Source organism: Musca vetustissima, unplaced genomic scaffold (genome assembly GCF_032173495.1).
Source record: "Musca vetustissima isolate MV318-11 ecotype Yass unplaced genomic scaffold, APGP_CSIRO_Mvet_v1 utg3279, whole genome shotgun sequence".
Taxonomy (NCBI): domain Eukaryota; kingdom Metazoa; phylum Arthropoda; class Insecta; order Diptera; family Muscidae; genus Musca; species Musca vetustissima.
The window spans coordinates 24,678-47,214 of NW_026887713.1; the positions used below are offsets into that span (position 1 = coordinate 24,678).

The 22,537-nt window shown below is 33.2% G+C and overlaps 2 protein-coding genes across 2 annotated transcripts; both read right to left on the reverse strand.

The window, feature by feature from the left end:
• Nucleotides 1–10,541: 10,541 nt before the first annotated feature.
• Nucleotides 10,542–14,278, reverse strand: LOC133335408 (acyl-CoA Delta-9 desaturase-like). The gene is made up of 4 exons (XM_061543678.1): nt 14,095–14,278; nt 13,892–14,022; nt 13,620–13,825; nt 10,542–11,044 (listed from the first exon to the last, which is right to left on the reverse strand). Exons 1-4 carry the CDS (start codon nt 14,276–14,278, stop codon nt 10,543–10,545), a joined length of 1,023 nt encoding a protein of 340 aa, XP_061399662.1. The 3' UTR covers nt 10,542.
• Nucleotides 14,279–19,325: 5,047 nt separating this feature from the next.
• On the reverse strand, nt 19,326–21,773 carry LOC133335404 (acyl-CoA Delta-12 desaturase-like). Its single transcript, XM_061543676.1, has 4 exons — nt 21,647–21,773; nt 21,197–21,588; nt 19,583–19,758; nt 19,326–19,517 (listed from the first exon to the last, which is right to left on the reverse strand). The coding sequence occupies exons 1-4, from the start codon at nt 21,671–21,673 to the stop codon at nt 19,357–19,359; spliced, it is 756 nt and encodes a 251-aa protein (XP_061399660.1). The 5' UTR covers nt 21,674–21,773; the 3' UTR covers nt 19,326–19,356.
• Between the last annotated feature and the right edge of the window lie 764 nt (nt 21,774–22,537).

Here is a 22,537-nt window from a genome sequence, read left to right on the forward strand (position 1 = left end):
TTTATTTTAAGGAATATTTTTTCAAGGCCTTACACCATTTTAATATATTTTTTCAATACAAAAATTGGGACTCCCTGACAATCCTTTTGTCGTTACCTTTAAAAACTTCTCACCTAAAATGTAATTTGCAAATGCATTTGTAACATAGGCATATGTATCTGCTTATATGTATGTACTTTGTCGTGTGTGTGTGTGTAGCTTTTGTACTTTGCCACAATTGTGCATTTCATCAGCGATAAATAATTGTTGTTCTGTTCCATAGGTTTGTGTGGAAATTTGTATTTTTGTTTTATTCGGCGCGAATTTTCTAGTTTGAATTTTTCGCCAAATCATTTGATTGTTCATTAGAGAATGACTTTTGATTTGTCCTACGGGTACGAATGCAAATCATTATTCGGTAACAATGTGTGAATATCTAAAATGTTATAGAATTTAGTTATGTTGCTAAACTTCAACGGCGGCTTATACAAAAATTTTTTGTTTTTTTTGTAAAAATGCGGTATTTGATAAGAATGTAAACATTTATATATATAAATAGTGAGAATTATTATTTTAGATTATAAAATAATTGTATATTATTGGATAATGTTATTGCCTTTAGGGATTATATCAAAATTTTCCACAGTTTATTAATTAAAAATCATTTATTAATTAGTTATTTTTTCTTAATTATTTTTGGGATATACAAATAAAAAGAAATTTGTAGCGGAAATTTTTTAAAATATGATCATATAACGATAAGGCCAGTGATTTAAATTTTTCATTAGAAATACAAATAAAATACCCCTTTTGGTTGCACAAACCGAGTCCTGCAGTGTCCCATTGGGTTCCCAACTATTAAAAGAATATTAAGCCTGCTCTGTCATAAGATATCCAACATGAAGTCAAACTGCTCCAGGTCTTCCAATTTTGGCGCTAAGTTACGGTAGCATATATGGGTGAACATCAGTAACCTGGAGCGATTGACTCTCAAAGCTGGACTTATTATTGACACACAATGCAAGGAGATGAATTGGTCGCACCATATTAAAAAAACCAGAAAGGAAAGTAGTAAAGTTGGGCTGGGCCGACTGTATGATACCCTTCACCATTTTGGGTATATTCTACATATGTATCCTAATTGTTTCATGTCAATGTTACTTCGAGGTAACACTGTACAAACTTAAATATGCGATTTTTATCTATAAGTCAACCGACTAACATCAATCCATGCACATGCCTTTCTGCAACTTATTCGGGCAGTCGTTTGGGTACTAATACGAAATTATACAAATTTCAGTAAGTTTTGTGCATATCGGCCACATTTTGAGTTCTTGGTGCGTCTTTTATTTAAAATCGGGAGAAAATATATATGGTATCTCTCCAATCTTTCCACATGGTAGGTTATAATAACTTCAGTACGTTGTGCACAATAGGCCTAACATTGGGTCTTTGGTACACAATATATGGAGGCTATATCTAAATCTGAAGTGATTTCTACGAAACTTAACACACATCATTCTACACCTAATTCATTGTGCTGTGCAAAACTTCGTCCAAATCGAAAGATATATAGGGACTTTGGTACACAATTTACCTTAAATCTAAATCTGGACCGATTATCACGAAACTTAACACACATCATTCTAGACCTAATTCATTACCCTATCACAAATTTTGTGCAAATCGAAAGATATATAGGGACTTTGGTACACCATTTATATTAAATCGGATGAAAATATATATGGGATTTATATCTAAATCTGAACCGATTTTTTCCCAATTTCAATAGGGTTCATCCTTGGGCCAAATAAGTGACCAATGCCAAATTTCAGTCAATTAAGATAATAAATGCGACCTTGTTTACAATATAACATGGACAGACAGACGGACGGACATGCATAAATCGACTTAAAAATTGATCCTATGCATATTCTCAAAAGGAAAAATCTCGTTTCCTTTTGCCTGTTACAAAATATTCTTTAGAAAATCCACGTCTATGATAGGCATCGAAAAACTATTCTTTAAATAATCCACGCCTATGATAGGCCTACAAAAACTATTCTTTAGAAAATCCACGCCTATGATAGGCATCGAAAAAATATCTATTAGAAAATCCACGCCTATGATAGGCATCGAAAAAATATCTATTAGAAAATCCACGCCTATGATAGGCATCGAAAAAATATTCTTTAGAAAATCCATGTCTATGATCGAAAAAATATTCTTTAGAAAATCCACGTCTATGATAGGCCTCGAAAAACTAATCTTTAAAAATCCTATGATAGGCCTTGAAAAAATGTTCTTTTAAAAATCCACACCTATGATAGGCCTCGAAAAACTATTCTTTAGAAAATCCACGCCTATGATAGGCCTCGAAAAAAACATACTTTAAAAATCCACGCCTGTGATAGGCCTTAAAAAAACATACTTTAAAAATCCACGCCTATGATTGGCCTTGAAAAAATATTCTTTAAATAATCCACGCCTATGATAGGCCTCGAAAAACTATTCTTTAGAAAATCCACGCCTATGATAGGCCTCAAAACACTATTCTTTAAATAATCCACGCTTATGATAGGCCTCGAAAAACTATTCTTTAGAAAATCCACGCCTATGATAGGCCTCGAAAAACTATTCTTCAAAAATCCTATGATTGGCCTTGTAAAAATATTCTTTTAAAAATCCACGCCTATTATAGGCCTCAAAATATCTACGCCTATTATAGGCCTTGAAAAATATTCTTTTAAAAATCCACGCCTATGATAGGCCTCAAAATATCTACGCCTATTATAGGCCTTGAAAAATATTCTTTTAAAAATCCACGCCTATGATAGCCCTCAAAATATCTACGCCTATTTTAGGGCTCGAAAAACTATTCTTTAAATAGTCCACGCCTATGATAGGCCTCGAAAAAATATTCTTTAAATAGTCCACGCCTATGATAGGCCTCGAAAAAATATTCTTTAAAAATCCACGCCTATCATTGGGCTCGAAAAATATGTTTTGAAAAAATCCTAATTCATGCGGATGTTAATGCTGCTATAATTGTATTTTGAATCATTTTGGACAATCAACAAACTCAAATAGATTCGTAGACAAATATTGCTATAATGAATCATTTGTATGGCTTTATTGAAAATATATTAAACAATGTAGTCTGATCTAACGATTGCAGCAACAACAAATCCTATTAACTACATTAAATATTTGTGAAAATAGGTGAATCAGTTAGATAACTTTTCGAATTATATATTTGTTTTGAGTCAATATTTGTGTTTTTAATTTTAATTCTCCATACAATAACTATATTGACAATTAAGATGTGTTGTACTCAATCACTTAACATAATTTTGAAAATGTTTTTGTTCATTTTTTTAACAAATGTTTTATTTGCCTAACACTAATCGAAATAACCCAACCATAAAGTCGTGCGTCTCAAGTCGGATGTTATTTGTGTTTAGAATGTTTCAAAAAAATGTAAACAAAAATAAAAATGGCTATGGCGAAAAGGTTGGAAAATTAGAATTATTCATTACACAGCACAACAATAAATATATAAATTATTTATAAATAAAAAAATCAAATGAATAAAATAAATAATAAATTTAAAAGAAACGAAAACAATTGTCACATGTTTTCATTGAAAGAATATTTTTGTATTTTATTTATTAATTAATTAAACATAGCCATTCGGGTCCGGTGCTGGGTACTGAAAAATGTTTTGATTTTTTTTCGGAAAATACTCATAGAACATTTTCTTTGCCCAACTTCGAAGTTGTGGTAGCTTCAGCTAATTACCACCGAGAGTCTTTTTACCTCTCCCCTCCCCTCATTATGACTAACAGACGAATTGGTTGAACTGTGTAACCGCTTCATTTGAAACTTTCGAAGTCGAGTTGTCTGTTTGTATGTTTGCTTTCTGCCCTCTTACTAAATGTGTTAACTGTTTGTTATGTGTTTATTTTTCACTTTTATTTTTTATTGGTTTGCTGTGTTTTTTGTTGTTGTGGTCCCAAATTTCTTGTCATCTTCAACGATGATCCCAATAATGTTGGTAAATATTTACACAATAATTTTAGTTGGACAAATATATTACAAATCAGTTCAGTCAATTATCAAACTTGACGACAACAATCAATTCATTTGATGAAGATGTAATACAAAAATATATTTATATTTACAAAAATGTTTAGAGAAAGGTGTATTCAAGGGCAAATGTATGTCATTAAACATAGGTGACAGACACACCTCATATATTGGGGATATTGCGTAATACTTAAACATAATTAAAATAATCCAGGCCTCGAAAAAAAAAAAAAACAATTTAAAAATCCACGCCTAAAAAATCCACTTCTATGATAGGCGTCGGAAAAAAATAATTTCAAAATCCACGCCTAAAAAATCCATTTCTATGATAGGCGTCGGAAAAAAATAATTTCAAAATCCACGCCTAAAAAATCCACTTCTATGATAGGCGTCGGAAAAAAATAATTTCAAAATCCACGCCTATGATAGTCATCGAGAAAATATTCTTTAAAAAATCCATGCATATGATAGGCCTCAAAAAAGTATTCTTTAAAAAATCAACGCCTATAATAGCTCTTGAAAAACGATTCTTTAAAAAATCAACGCCTATAATAGCTCTTGAAAAACGATTCTTTAAAAAATCAACGCCTATAATAGCTCTTGAAAAACGATTCTTTAAAAAATCCACGCATATGATAGGCCACGAAAAAATATTCTTTAAAAAATCCACGCCTATGATAGGCCTCGAAAAAATATTCTTTAAAAAATCCACGCCTATGATAGGCCTCGAAAAACTATTCTTTAAAAAATCCACGCCTATGATAGGCCTCGAAAAACAATTCTTTAAAAAATCCACGCCTATGATAGGCCTCGAAAAACTATTCTTTAAAAAATCCACGCCTATGATAGGCCTCGAAAAACAATTCTTTAAAAAATCCACGCCTATGATAGGCCTCGAAAAACTATTCTTTAAAATATCCACGCCTATGATAGGCCTCGAAAAACTATTCTTTAAAAAATCCACGCCTATGATAGGCCTCGAAAAAATAAATGCACGCCTATGGTAGGCCTCGATAAAATGAATCCACGCCTATGGTAGGCCTCGAAAACATAAATGCACGCCTATAATATGCCATGGTAGGCCTCGAAAAATATTCTTTAAAATATCCACGCCTATGGTAGGCCTCGAAAAAATAAATGCACGCCTATAATAGGCCATGAAAAAATATTCTTTAATAAACCCACGTCTATAATAGGTCATGAAAAAATATTATTTAAAAAATCCACGCCTATTATAGGCCTCGAAAGATTCTTTAAAAATTCATGATTTTGATAGGCCTCAAAAAAATATTCTTTGCCTATGGTAGGCATTAAAATGTGATACATTGTCAGATACGATATAAAATCACTTACAGCTTGCAAAATCAAACGACACACGTACTTCTATAAAGTCATAGGTCATTAAAATATAAAAGAACGTGTCATACAAAGTGATTACAAAGTTAAAATAATTAAATACTTGGAATGAAAACTTATTTTGGGTTTCATTTTTTTTGCCCACAACTATCTAAAAATTTTGTTGAACCCCATATTGCATTTTGTAACTCAATTATTTTGTTGCATCATATTATACATCTTAATAAAATTATATATATTTTTTTAGGTACTAAATTTGCAACAATTATAGACTTCTATATTTTATATGTGGTAACTAGCAAAGTCCCCGCTACAATTTAATACCACTTAGTACCAAAAACCTTTTGGTACTTCTTTCTAAATTTCCGTCAGTGACCCACATTCCAAATTATAGGTTTACAGCTCTAACGGTTACCCAAATCCAAATTTAGTGCATTTCCCATTCTATTGACTATTCGTACACATAAATTCGAGTTTCCAAAGATATCAATCCTACACTCTAACAGTAATATTAATTCCACCAAAGTCCAAATTGTACCGAATTTAGTACTTTTCGTACTCTTAAGTACGAACTTCCTCAATCCTACTTTCAAATAGTAATCGTATGTCCAAATTAAATAATTTCAGCTCTGTCTGTTCACCAAAAACCAAATTGTACCAGATTTGGTACCATTCTGTACATTTCGTATCCATATTCCAAACCTATATAAATCCTACACTCCCACAGTAACCTAAGTTGAAACTTGCAGGATGCGAATTCTAGCCGTTCACCAAAGTACAAATTGTACCAAATTTTGTCCTTTTTGTACACATCAGTACGAATTTCCAAAACTACCTCAGTGATGCACTCCAATAATAAGTCCATATTTAAGTATTCCAGCTCTATCCGTTCATCAAAATCCAAATTGTACTAAATTTAGTACCATTTATTACTTTTCATAGACGTAAGTACGATAATCTAAAACTTCATCAATTCCACACTACAACAGTAATTTTAATTATAAAATTTCAGGATCCCAGCCCTATCCGTTCACATAGATCCAAATTATACCATATTTAGTACTTTTCGTACATATAAGTTTGAATTTCCAACAATGTCTCAATCTAGTACTCTAACCGTAATTTTATTTTCAAATATAAATTTTCCATCTCTATCCTTTCACTCAAATCTAAATTGTACAAACTTAGTACCATTTGTTTCACATATTTACGCATTTTCAAAACTACCTCCATGTCTCGATCCTACACTCCAACCTCAAATTCAAAATTTTAGGATTCCCGCTCACACAAAACTAATTGTACCATATTTTGTACAGCAAAGTGCTTCTCGTACGAAATTCCAATACTATCTAAATTCTGTAATTTTCATTACAAATTTAAGTTTTCCATCTCCATCCGTACACTAAAATCTAAATTGTACCAAAATGTCCTACACCTAATGACGAATTTTCAGAATTACCGACATATCTCAATCCTGCATTTCAACTATACTATTAATTCAAAATTTCAGGATCAGGATTTCAGGATCCGTTCACACAAAAGCATTTTGTAAACTATTTGGTACTATTTATTACTTTTTGTTTCTATAATTAAGAATTTCCTAAACTACGTCAATCTTACACTCTAACAGTTATTTTAATTCCAAAATTCTGGAGTTCAGCTCTATCCGTTCACACATAAACAATTTGTATCAAATATAGTACCATTTAGTACACATAAGTACTATGCATCCATATTTCAATTATTCCAAATTTTAGGTTTCCAGCTCTCTCCTTCACCCAAATCCAAATTGTACCAAATATAGTGCCGTTCAGTACTTTTCGTATACATAAGTACGAATTTCCAAAGATGTCTCTATAGCTCAATCTTCAACAATAATTTTATTTCCAAATTTCAGGTTTTAAGCTCTATCTTTTCAAGCAAAATCCAAATTGTACTAAATTTAGTACTTTTCGTACCAATAAATAAATTTCTTAAACTATCTCAATCCTACACTGAAACAGTCAGTTTAATTCTCAATTTGAAAACTCCAGCTCTATCTGTTCACCTAAATCCAACTTGCACCAAATTTAGTACCATCGTACACATAAGTACGATTTTTTAAAGCTACCTCAATCCTGTACTCCAATAGTTGTCCTAATTCATATTTTCCAATAAAATTAAAATTGTACCAAATTTAGTACCATTTTGAACTTTTTATACAAATAAGTACGATTTTTTTAAACCATTTCCCGACATCAACACCACTTCCCAACCCGGTGGGTCATATAAAATTTCAAGGTTATAGCTATATATGTTCAATATATACAATTCGAGCTAAATTTAGTAAAGTTTAGCACTTTTCGTACACTTATAGATCGAATTTCCAAAAACCCTTTTGTACATCTTTCTACCTCTTCATCAGTGACCGACATTCCAAATTTCAGAATTCTAGCACTTCACGTTCGCCTAATACAAAGGGTATCATATTTGGTACATTTTAGTACTTTTCGTACAATTTAGTACTTTCCTTAAAAATCCAGGCTTACAATAATTTTTATTCCCTAAGTAATTATTTTAAAAATCGCCCCTTGGAAAAAATATTTTTTGTGAAAAAAATCCACGCTTATATCGATCACTGCATTTCCGTATACAGCTCGTTTATATGCAATATTTGAAATAACCATCGGATGTTGGTCACTGCCATGGCAATCAACTAAAAATGTTAATGTAAAGTCTGCAAAGTCACATTAATAAATAAGCATTGCTAATATTAATTAAAACCTAAATGTTTACATACATATGTAGTACATTGCACTAATAAATTTTATATTGCTAAATTTGAATAGTCACATTGAACGGGAACACGCCGCCAAGTCGAAGTCCCCACTTTTTTTTTGCATATTTTATTCAAATTATTATTTTCATTCACTATATGAAATATATATTTATTTATATACACAAATATTTACATACACATTGCGTCCTTTGAATGGTTCCACGTGCTCTATTCGCTGAAGCAACAAACTGATCGGATAGTGTAATAATATAGACCGGATATTTTATTATATATTTTGAATTATTAAAATGGGCGAACAGATGTTGCAATAAAAAAAGCAATTACACAAATAAAAATATGTAATTTTAATTTTATTTTTGAGTGAAATGAATAACGAAACTAGAGCCAAATATATATTTTTATACAAGTAAAAAGACGGAAATAATAAAAATCCCAAAAAGAATTTTATTTTTAACGGAAAAAAATTATCATTTTTAAAAATCAACGAGTTATAAGAGTTATTTTTTAACTGATTCGATATTACTTATAACCGTTAATGTACCTGCATTAAAAACACGAAATTAAGTATGCAACTGGACACCTATCGTGAAACGTGAGAACTACTACGCTTGGTTAACATGTGTTTGTCCAGGGTAAAGTAGATTGGTAATTTTTTGAAAATAAATATAGCATACTCTTAGGAGAAAATAAAATATTGACAATTCATACATATGAGATATTTCTCGAAGGAATATTAAATTTGTTCATAAAGGACTGATATAGGTGTGGATTGTTATACCCTTCACCACACTGTGATACAGGGTATTATTTCATTGTGCATATGTTTGTAACAGGCAAAAGGAATTGAGATAGACCCATGATTCCTTTTGAGAATATACATAGAATCACTTTCTGAGTCGATTTATGCATGTCCGTCTGCCCTCCCGTACGTCCATGTATTTTTGTGAACAAAGTACAGGTAGCATTTATTATCCAATTTGGATGAAATTTGGCACATGTCACTTATTTGGCCTAAGGACGAACCCTATTGAAATTGGAGAAAATCGGTTCAGATTTAGATATAGCTCCCATACATAGTTTCGTCCGATTTTAGGTAAATGGGGCACCATACTGCCAATATTGGTCCGATTGAGACCAAATTTTGGACAGAGTACTGAATAAGGTCTAGATTGATATATGCCAAGTTTTGTTGAAATCGGTTCAGATTTTGATGTAGCTCCATATATAGGTTCGTCCGATTTTATGTAAATGCCAATATTGGCCCGATTGAAACCAAATTTTGCACAGAGTATTGACTTAGGTCCAGATTGATGTATGCGAAGTTTTGTTGAAATCAGTTCAGATTTAGATATAGCTGTCATATATAGTTTCGTCCGATTTTATGTAAATGGTGCACCAAACTCCCAATATTGGTTCGATTAAAAAAAATGCACAGAGAACTTACTTAGGGTCAGATTGATGTATGTCAAGTTTTGTTGAAATTGGTTCAAATTTAGATATAGCTCCCATATATATGTTCGTCCGATTTTATGTAAATGGAGCACAATACTGTCAATATTGTTCCGATTGAGACCAAATTTTGCACAGAGTATTGACTTAGGTCCAGATTGATGTATGCGAAGTTTTGTTGAAATCGGTTCAGATTTCGATATAGCTCCCATATATAGGTTCGTCGATTTTATGTAAATGGAGCACCATACTGCCAATATTGGTCCATTTGAGACAAAATTTTGCACAGAGTACTTAATTAGGTTCAGATTGATGTATGCGTAGTTTTGTTGGAATCTATTCAGATTTAGATAAAGCTCCCATATATAGTTTCTTCCGATTTTGTGTAAATGGAGCACCACACGGTCAATGTTTTCCGATAGACACATCATCTAAAGATGCTGTGTCTATTCTATATAAAGGATATTTTACATATGAGCATCTCTTGTATGTACCCAAAGTGGTGAAGGGTATCATATAGTCGGCTCCGTCCGTTTTTTGAACTTTCCTTACTGGTTTAAAGAATATTTTTCAAGGACTACTATAGGCGTGGATTTTGTGAAGAATATTTTTTAAGGACCATTACCAGGTGTGGATTTTTTAAAGAATAAAAACATATTATACAAAATTATTTTTGAATTTATTCGTTTTACCTTTTTAATAATTTCAAATTTGCATCACTTCGAAATTCAATTAAAACACATCTGTATTAGTTTTTTAATTTACTTTTATTATGAATTTATAAAATTAAGTAACATTCGATACAAATTTGATCAAAATATGTACTAAATATTTTTTACTAAAAAGCTCGCAAAATTATTTTGCAAAAACAGAATTGCAATTTAATTTTTTCACATAAATTTATTGCGATTTAAGAAATGATTTTTCGGCAATTCTGCTTGCTCCTTTTCCGCCTGTTCATTAATGCAATCGACAATTGCCCGACCAGTTTCCACAGCTTCGGTGAGACCATTACGCACAGCTGTTGAGCTAATCGTCTTCAAATCACTGGCCATATCCAGAGCAGCAAATACCCGAATCATGGCTGTGGTGAAGCCACTTGCATAATCACCAAATTCACCACTTTGATAATCATTGGGAAGCATATAATGATATTGTGGCCAATAGCTTTTCGTGATGAAGAAGACACTATTTGAATCGGAAGGTTTGAAACTTTTGTCCAGGCCCCAAACAAAGTGGGCGGAGTTAATTAGCCAGCAGATATTCAGGACAACCATATAACGGAGGGAGAAGGCCACAACAATGGAGGCGGTCAAAGAGTCTCCCCAATATTCCAATGGTGCATTGACAGGCAGTAGAACGTGCAATACGACAAACAATAGCCAATAGAATCTGTATAAAAAATTGGGAATACTTATTTCAGTAATTATGTATTCCTATGGGATAAGGAAAATATAGGTCTTTGGAATACGAGGTATATTTTGCTAAGCACTGTCGCCGACACCAATTGAATTTTGCTTTCAGATCGGACCTCCGCAAACTCTAGGCTGATGATACATATTATACATATCTTACTTTCAACTCGACGATTTATCAGTAAACTCTACATGATATCAAATTTTCCCTATATAGACTCACGAACTTCAGTTCATCTCCTTCAATACTATCTGCCCTCGGGTAGTATTTTTAATGATTCTCAAGTCGTCTATATAAAGACTCTCTGCTCTCGGCTTGGCTTTCTGATCTTCATCTCGTCTTTAATGACTTCCGATCCTTCAATTAATTCCTGCCTATAGCATATCTGTAATGACTTCCAACCCTTAAGCTTGACTACATGTATCTCTCCCTTTAGATATGTGTCCTATCTAAAGTCTCCATGCCTTCAGCTCTACCTACAACGAATTTCTTCCTTCAATTCGTATATAATGACTCCCTGCCTTCAGCTCGTCTATATTGGTTCTGTGCTTTCTGATCTGTCTTATATGTAAAATATCTCTACCTTCAGCTCGTTTCTGTTAAGACCTATGTTTTCATATCTAGTCGATATTGAACTTCTGCTTTCAGCTTGAGTCTAGAAGGACTTACTGTCCTTAGTTCGACACTTTAATGACTCCCTTCTCTCAGCACATCTTTATAATGCCTCCGGTCATTTTTATAGTGGTTCCATCCTCTCTGTAAATACTCTATGCCTTCAGTTCTTAAGACTCTCTGATATCACATCGTCTCTGTAAAGTCTCCAACTTTCTTTGGGCCAAATCCGTTTCAGCTAATTTGGAGTTGATTTACAAATGTCCGTAGGTCTGTTGGACTGACTGGTGAGCACGATATCTCTCAAAGGTTGTAACTGATTTCATCCAAACTGAACACATGGTAATATTTCTTACAAACTTCGATTAAGTGCAAAGAAGGGTCCCGTCGGTGCAATTCCTCTGGTACATTGCCCACAAATTGGTCAACAAATACTAGACATTCATTCCGTAGACTGCCGCAAACCCTAGACTTAGTCATTGTACACTTAACCTTATTGCCAATGAGGGTATATACACTAATACAGGTGTATACAGTAATACCCCAAAAATATGCCTAATCGAAATATTGGTTTTAGAGCCCATGTTTCTTTGGACCAAATCCGGTTCACAAAATTTGGAGTATATTTATAAATATCCGTCCGTCTATCTATATGGCTAGTGTGCACTATAACTCTCGAAAGGTGTACCTTTTTCATCCAAACATTGCACATCGTAATATTTCTTTCAAACTTAGTTTAAGTTCGAAGATGGAGAATATCGGCCCATTCGTCTGGCACCTCCCCCACATAATTGTCAACATTTTGCTGAAACTTAATTTTATGAAATCCTACGACTATCCGATATGAACCAAACTTTGCACAACCTATTATCTTTACCAAGCCTATATCAAGTCCAAAGACGGGACCCATTGGTCCACCCATTCGGATACCTCCCCACAAAGGATATTTATAAATCCAATATCAGGCGATTGCAATGCACGATTTGAAATAAATTTTGCACAAGGTGGAACCCGTCGGTCCTTTCCTTCTGGTACCTCCCTTACAAAGGGACAATGTAAATTTAATTGAAAGCCGATCGTGCGGATTTGATTCATATTAAACCCAAAACATTTAACTTATATAAGGCGAATAAAACTTGTGTTTAATGCAAACCATAGGCTGAGAGTACACAAATAATATATAGATATATATGTCGGCAACACCGACTGACATTTTTTTAATTGTTTACAGCATCCGCATATCAGAAGTTCGGACACCTACAAAATTGGAGTTCGGACACCTAGAAAATTGGCACTAATTTTAAATTTTGGGTTCTCGTTGGGTAGAAAACCACTCTAACAAAAGGTAACAATGGATGTAAGTCCATGTTCGGTATTCGGTACTTGGGGACTTTGGGCACGATTTTCAACGGAATCGACTTTAATATTTTGGGTTTTCATATGATCAATTTAGATAAAGATTTGAACATAGACCCCATATAAAAATACCGACCTAGTTTCGATATTTTGAAGGTTTTATCCGCAATTTCCCTTAAAGTGGGTGTTATTTGGCATTCCGGATTTATGCAGACAATTTATTTAAATAGGTCTTCGTTTGGACATAGCGCTCATATAAGGCTTCCGACCAATTTGCGTATTTTTAGAGACACGAAAAATTTTGGTTCATAATTTCTCATACAAAGACCCACCTTATTTCGTCTGAAATTTCATTTTTAATTTCCTCAAATTTACTACTACATAGTCACCATATAACTTGAAACCACACATCGACCGTACTTTATGACCTTTTTGGTGTTATACTTTAAAAATATAAGCCAATAGCTAAACCATATTTTTTTTCTTTTTCAGAAAGAAATCATCATTCCTAATCTGGTAAGTTAAATAAAGGTTAATTTTTCTGTCATATAAAAAGTTAAAAAGGGGAAAATCACAGCATTACCTCTTTTGGAACATAACAACTTTATCCTGTTCCAAATCTGTCATATCCACTTTATTCAGCAACTCTTCCTGTTCACTGCTATAACTCAAGAGCTGTGTATAGACATGGGCTGACATAAAGTTTTTGTTGCTATAGTATGGATCCTCGGGCTTACGGAAGTACTGATGGTGTAAGCGATGAGCACGCACCCAATTGTAGATGGAACCCTATGAATAGAAATAAATATTTTAATAAGACTTGATATATAACATCAATTTATGTTATCTTCTTACCTGACCAGCAATTGTTTGACACAGCATAAGGAAAATTTTCAGACCATTGGTGGCCTTATATGTGCCATGTGCCCACAGCCTGTGGGCACCAGCTGTTGCTCCCAAAATACCCAATACTGTTAATGTCAATGCTGAAATTGGCATATACATTAAGTTTTTGCAATCGAAACTATTATACATTTTAATATTTGAAATTTACTCACTGAATACAATGGTCAGCCATGAGGCACTGGTCAGTGTAACAAAAATACCATATAGACCCAAAATATGCAAATGTATAAAAAATAATACCGATGGCCAACTGGCCTCACGTTTAAATGATTTGGTCTCCACCTCTTGTGCTGTTGCTGTTGCACCACCAGTAGTCGCTGTTTTCTGTGTTTCCATTTTGTTAATGGATGGATCTATATTCTGAAACGATTCATTAATTATACATTATTATTACAAAACATTAACCTCAATACATAAATGGTTAAATTTCAAATATATGTAAATTTATCAATGTAATTCTAAAGTTCTTGTATTTATTTTTCTTTTGAGTGAAATAAAAGTACTTACGTCAGAATAAGTATTAAACTTTTAAATAAATGGAATTTTTGGACGATCGAAATTTATTAGATTTTGTTTTCCGATTGGTCATGTTTTGCGGAACTTCAAAAGCAATCACTCGAAAATATAACCCTGAACAAAGTTTACAATTCATTCAAAAACAAGTTCCGAGAATATCCGACATTTTGTAGTTAAATGTTGTTAAAGGCAATTTCGGCTTAAAAAGCTGATACCCATCCCTTCTGGTACCTCCTCCACAAATTGTAATAATAATAATAATATTTCTACCAAACCCAAATTCGATTGGATCCATCGATCCCCTCCTTCTGGTACCTCCACAGAAAGGATCAACATTTTAAAACCTTGTAAATTTCATATGAAGCTAATGGGAGACCTAACAGAAAATGTGGCCCTCTAAACCCCATATTCGGATTTAATGTTGGTTTAGTAAAATATTACGAACTGCAAACAATTAATCAAATTGGTTATTCAAATTAAATTTACAAATGTTCAAAATGTTGACCCGTTGTGGGGGAGGTACCAGACGGAAAGGACCTATGAGTTCCATCTTTGGACTTAATCTAGACTTATTAAAAATATGCCGATTTGTAATTTTTGAATCAAATAAGATATTAGCTTATTGAAAAAATCAACATATTGAAACCTTCTCTTGATATTAGAAAACTCATTTTCAGCTCAATTTCGACCATCTGTTGATCGATTTTTTACATCTTTAACCTTGATTTGAGTTTGAATCTTACGATATGTATGTACACTTTAAATCGAACGTTCCGTTCGCCTAATATTAGATTTAATAAAATATTGAAAATGTTCATCGTTTGAGGGAGATGTACCAGAAGGAGAGGACTAATAGGTCCCATATTCGGACTTGATCTAGGCCTGGTAAAGATAATAGATTGTGAAAAAGTTTGTTCAAATCTGATAGTCCGCATGATTCGCATGATATTACAAAATTACATTTTAGCACAATTTTGAGACTTTTGTGGGAGAACTTAATTTAAGATTGGAAGAAATATTTTAATGTGCAAAATTTGGATGGAATCGGTTACATTCTTCGAGAGTTATCGTACACATCAGGCAGCCAGACAGGCACAAAGGCGGACAGATGAACCGACAGATATTTACAAAACGACTCCAATTTGTCTGAAACGGATATTGTTCAAAGAAATATGGGGTCTGAAACCAATATAACTATGATACACATTTTTGCCATAACAAAGTGTGTATACACTTACTTGCGAAGTGCAAACTACTTCATATTCGTAAATTCCGGAGTCCAGCTCTATCCGTTCATACATAATCATGTTGTACTAAATATCCTAGCACTTAGCACACATAAGTACTAAAATTCCATATTTCAATTCTCCAACACTCCAATAGCAACCATTAGTCCAAATTTTAAGTTTCCAAATCACTCTCCGTTCATTCAAATCCAAATTGTACCAAATAAAGTGCCGTTTAATACTTTTCTTGCACATTAATTTTCAAAGCTGTCTCTGTAGCTCAATCCTTCACAGTAATCATATTTCCAAATTTCATGTTTTCAGCTCTATCCGTTCGGCCATAATCCAAATTGTACTAAATTTAGTACCAATTAGTAATTTTTGTACCCATACATATGAATTTTCTAAACTACAACAACTTCAACAGCCATTTTAATTCCCAATTTCAGAACACCAGCTCTATTTGTTTACCTAAATCCAACGTGTACCAAATTTAGTACCATTTAGTACTTTTCGTACACATAACTAAGATTTTTTAAAGCTACATCAATCCTGTGCTCCAATAATAATCCTAATTCTTATTTTGAGGATTCACGCTCAACTGACAATTTTTTTTCCAAATTCAAACAAATTATTTGTTCTTTAGTCCACTTCGCCTAAAGTCCATTTTCGTTTAAGGGGACCCCCCCTATTCTCGGGGTCAACTTTTTTTTTGATTTATTTCGATTCTACACTAATTCAAGAATGTCACTACAAAATTTCAAGTGAAAATCTCAAGAACTTTTGAATATATAGCCGATTTTATTGTCTTTTGCGAATGGCGGGCACGATAACTCAAAAACTAATAATGGTTTTTGCTCAAAATTCGGCGATTTTTTAAAAATATTTTTTCAATGGTCCGCCATTTTGGTAATTTTAGAGCGAAGTCAATAATCCTAGTTCATACGAGAGCCAGACATGTACACTTTCTAACACCGTTGGAATTTTCGGATTAATTAATTTAATTACAAAAATCAACAACAAAGCAATATAATATTCTGACATCGAATTTGGTTTATTCCTTTTTGGAATGAATCTAGTGATGGTCGATGGACCACAATGTAAAAAACTCGGTTACAACTGTGATTGTTGCTTTTGCTTTTTATACCCTACACAACTATGTTGTCAGGGTATTATAGCTTTGTGCAGCCCCAAGAGTTTGTAACGCCGCGAAATATTGGTCCTAGACCCACCTTTAAGTATACCGATCGTCATATCTCGATCTAGACATGTGTGTCCGTCCGTCCGTTCGTCTGTCCATTATAATTTGTAAACACGATACAAACCACAGTTATGGACCAATCTTCACGAAATTTTGCATGAAGGATGAGTTCTGGCCAATGAAGACTCCTATTGTTTTTGGTAAAGATCGGTTAATATTTAGGGGATGAAATGGTCCAAATACTAAATTTTTGTCGGGTTTTCTGGTCGCTCCAGAGGCCGCAATTATGGCCCGAACATCGTGAAATTTTACATGGAGTAGGGGATCGGGCCAAAGAATCAGCATGCCTGTTTTGATAAAGATCGGTCAATATTTAGCGGGTCAAATAGACCCTGACTTTTGTGTGAAAAATTACAAAATTTGTAATCTATGGCGTATATATTAACTCCCGAAGTATATTCAAGAGGAGTGGTTGACCTTTAAGGGGACCCCCCCCATTCTCGGGGTCAAAATTTTTGTTGATATAATTCGAAACTACACTGATTAAAGAATGTCTCTACAAAATTTCAAGTGAAAATCTCAAGAACTCTTGAAGATATAGCCGATTTATTGTGCCAGCATCAAGTGACGGCTAAAGGGTTTCTCAACTAAACGCGTTTTTCTCTAAACATTTTTTTGCGAATGGCGGGCACGATAACTCAAAAACTAATAATCCAATTGGTTCCAAATTTTGCAACGTTTCTCTGGGAGTGTATAGCTCTCGTATGAACTAGGATAAAGCCAATCGGTGAAGATCTTCCTTATTTTTAACTTGTTTTTTTTTTCCAAAAATATTTTTTCAAAGGTCCACCATTTACTTAATTTTAGAGCGAAGTCGATAATCCTAGTTCATACGAGAGCCAGACATGTACTATTTCTAACACCGTTGGAATTTTCGGATTCCGATGTTCCAGTGAGGAGTTATCATGCCCGCCATCAAAAATAAGGACTTTTCTTTAATTACAAAAAAACAACAACAAAGCAATAACAAAATTTTTTTGTAAATTATTTTTCTTCTCTTTTAAATCTTCAAATATATATGTGCAAAGTTACAAACCTTAACAAGCATTTGTATTCATTTACCAGCCCATTGAAAATCTTGAAAAATTAAAATCGAGAATGGGGGGGATTCCCTTAAATTGATACCAATTATATTGTCGTATTTACTTAGGTGTGGGGGTTACACTTAAATATTTAGAGCTGCTTAGGTTTTCATATATTATTTTGCGGAAATAAAGCCCTGATCGCTTTGAAATTTTCCATGAGGGACTAGGTATGGTCAAGGATAACGCCTATAATTTTCAGCGATGATCAGATAATTGTATTGGGATAAAGTGGACCGCAAACTTAATTTTGTTGTGTTTTTTCCAGTTCATCTGTAAGCCACAATTGAAAGCCGAATATCACCACACAGCCCACGGTGAATAGAATCTGGACAAGTAATTAGTAGGGCTGCACCGAATATATGTAATATCTGTTGACCTCTTATCAGTCAAGAATGTGCAAATATCGCGAAATATTGCCAAGCTCAGAATAGAAAGTTAGATTTTCGTGGAAGTTGTGTAGGGTATCATATGGTCGGCCCCGTCCGACTATACTGCTCCGCTCACTGGTTTATTAAAACTTTTGTCATTTTTATTAAATTCATACTTTTATAAAAATAAGGACATTAGTACACTCATTTGTAATGTAGGATATTATTGCACTCAAGGTATAACACGATTTTTTATATACAAACTTTATATAATATCCAATTGAAGATGATTTGCGACGCTTGTTTTATTTTTTTAATCACAGTATCACATTTATTGATTATCTTCACATTTTATCTACATACCTATATAACTGCTAAAAAAAGGATTTATTTTTTTTTATATCCAATAATCCTTGCTAAGTTGTTTTTTTGGGCACGAGCTACAATCGTCCGAACACCACACGCTTCCGTTCAGAACTAACGCCTACAGAATTATTTTAATCCAATGTATTCAAATCGTAAACGAAAGAAATTAATGAATTCATTAAAAAAATCAAATGAAGAATAATACAATTCTATTAAATATAGTCTAGAGTTTTACATTAAATACGATCCACAAGTAGCAAGGTGACAAAGACCAATTTCAAAAAAGAAAATTAAATTTACATTAAAATTACTTTATATATTTATAAAATCGTAAAACAATTCCATCCAAAAACAAGAAACAGTTACTAAACTGAATTGTTGAATTTCAATGGAATTCCACGCTTCAATGACCGATCGGACGGGGTTCCTGGTCGTCTTTACAAAATAATAAAAGAAAGTCTAAATGAAAATATCAATGTGTTAAATATTTGTACTTTTCATTTCCGCTTAATTATTTTAAAAAAATACTGCATGACAAATAAAATAAGAATTTTTTTAAAGTTTTGGGTTTTGTTTCATATATTTAAAATAATTATTTCATTTTTGTTAATTCTTGTAAGTCATCTTTGGGTATATCTTTATCCCCATAGCCCCATACTGCATCTTTGTGGGCAAATTCATCGGTTAGGAAACGACTGCCGTCGCCGCATTTTTTAGCACGTCTCAAAATCATATCGGGTGAAACGGATTTACCTGAAAAGGATCGGAATTAATTTTTTTATAAAATTTAATTGAATTACATTTTTTTACAAACTTACGTCCAGAAGCCAAGCCATACTTGGCACAGAAATCAATAAAGGCTGTGGTAATATTTAGGCGATAGCTACCAAACTCTCCAGTTTTATAGTCCCAGGGAAAGACGTGATGATAGTTGTGCCATCCCTCGCCCAAGGCCACAAATGATACAAAAGGACTTTCAGTGGGGCTAATGTTTCTAAAAAAGAAAAATTAAATTCGGAAAAGATAAGTGAAAGCCCCAAACAAACAAATTCATTTGTACTATTGAGGCTTTTTTTCTATAGAAAAAAAAATGCTCAGCACGATTGAGGTTTCTTTTTTCTATAGAAAACATTTCTCAGGACCACTAAGGTCTCTTTTTTCTATAGAAAAAATCCTCAGTACAACTGAGGTCTCTTTTTTCTATAGAAAAAAATCCTCAGTAAAACTGAGATCTCTTTTTTTCTATAGAAACAAATTCCTCAGTACCACTGAGGTGTCTTTTTTCTAGAGAAAAAAAATTTTTCAGTACAACTGAGGAGACACCTCTGAGGCTTCTTTTTTCTATAGAAAAAAATTCCTCGGTACCACTGAGGCTTCTTTTTTCTATAGAAAAAAATTCCTCAGTACCACTGAGGCTTCTTTTTTCTATAGAAAAAAATTCCTCAGTACCACTGAGGCTTCTTTTTTCTATAGAAAAAAATTCCTCAGTACCACTGAGGCTTCTTTTTTCTATAGAAAAAAATTCCTCAGTACCACTGAGGCTTCTTTTTTCTATAGAAAAAAATTCCTCAGTACCACTGAGGTGTCTTTTCTATAGAAAAAAATTCCTCAGTACCACTGAGGCTTCTTTTTTCTATAGAAAAAAAATTCCTCAGTACCACTGAGGCTTCTTTTTTCTATAGAAAAAAATTCCTCAGTACCACTGAGGCTTCTTTTTTCTATAGAAAAAAATTCCTCAGTACCACTGAGGCTTCTTTTTTCTATAGAAAAAAATTCCTCAGTACCACTGAGGCTTCTTTTTTTTATAGAAAAAAATTCCTCGGTACCACTGAGGCTTCTTTTTTCTATAGAAAAAAATTCCTCAGTACCACTGAGGCTTCTTTTTTCTATAGAAAAAAATTCCTCAGTACCACTGAGGCTTCTTTTTTCTATAGAAAAAAATTCTCAATACCACTGAGGCTTCTCTATCTATAGAAAAAATTTCCTCAGTAGTACTGAGGTGTCTTTTTTCTATAAAAAACACAAATTTCCTCAGTACTACTGAGGCTTCTTTTCCAAAAAAAAAAATCCTCAGTAGCACTGAGGTGATTTTTTTATAGAAAAAAATTCCTCTGTACGCCTGAGGTGTCTTTTTTCTATAGAAAAAAAATCCTCTATACGTCTGAGGTGTCTTTTTTCCATAGAAAACAATTCTCAGTACAACTGAGATGTCTTTTTTCTATAGAAAAAATCCTCAGTACCACTAAGGTGTATTTTTTCTATAGAAAACCATTCTACAGAACCACCGAGGTGTCTTTTTTCTATAGAAAAAAATCCTCAGTACCACTGAGGTGTCTTTTTTCTATAGAAAAAAATTCTACAGTACCCAGTGGTACTCAGTACCATTATGGTTCGGGATTTTTACAGAAATAGTATGTAAATTTTCAACTAACTTATCATATGGCCTCGATCCGAACATATGTGCCACGCTATTGACAAAGAAAGCAGCATTCAGCGTCAATGTAAATCTCAATGTAAAACAAATCCAAAATGAATTCCACAACGATTCACCCCAAAAATACCATGGTGTCAGTACGGGCATACCAATTGATAAGACAGCAAACAGCGGAATATACCATTTACGTTGAAACATAACCACCTTGTCATTTTCCAAATCGGACATATCGATGACTTTACGTTTTTCCGCCACCTTAGGGTGTGGTGTCAAGAACAACCAACCGACATGGGCAAACCAAAAGCCACGTTTAGCATTATGAGGATCGGCTTCTGTCTCAGAGAATTTATGATGGATTCGGTGATCCAAGGCCCAGGTATAGGCATCACGCTGAAATAAAAAACAATTATATAAATGAATTATTCAAAACTATCGTTTTACTACTCACCTGTCCCGCAATGGAAAACAGCAACATTAAGACAATACGCAAAGGCAGTGATGCATTATACGATTTATGTGACCATAAGCGATGGGCCCCTGCTGTTATACCAATACCGGATATCCAGATGGTTATAAATACTGCAAAAAAAAACAGAGAGACAAATATATTTTTAATTATTTAATGTTTTCAAAAAAAAATATTTTCTGTTTGCTGGGTGTATTTTCATTCTCTTCAAACTATTTGTTAATTATTCAATTGAAAAGAAATTTTGGGATAGGTCAAAGTTGAAATCGTTAGCTGTTGACACACTTGTTTCATACACGCGTATATTTTGTTTGCTAATAGAATTTGTAATTAAAACAATGTCACTGGCATTAAACGGCCAACTGATCTTGAACTTACTCAACTATTTTGAATATTCAATTTATAAATATAGTAAATGAAAAAATTTAAATACACCCCTTGGTTTGGGGGTCCACACACACACACACAAACTTTTACTTTACTATTTTATTCTGAAAACTGAATTCACTAACATTTCAATATTTGCCAAAATGTTCCTATTTTTTTTCTTTTCCGAACTCCAAACATTATATGAAAACACGCCCTCCTGAACATACGGTTGTAAGTATTTTTAAATGATTTTTTTTAAATGCACAACTTCCAGGACGGCTATAAAAATTAATTAAAAACCCCAAACATTTTTAGATAAATTAATTTTAAAAAATTCAAGATTTTCACTATTTTATAATTTCTGAAGAAAATAAATTAAAGCAAGTGAAAAAGCGTTCGGCCGGGCCGAACCATCTACCATAGGTATACTGAGAGGTACTTGAAATGAAAATATAGGGAACATACCAAAAAGTGTACCTATACCGACATTTCTACAAACCGATT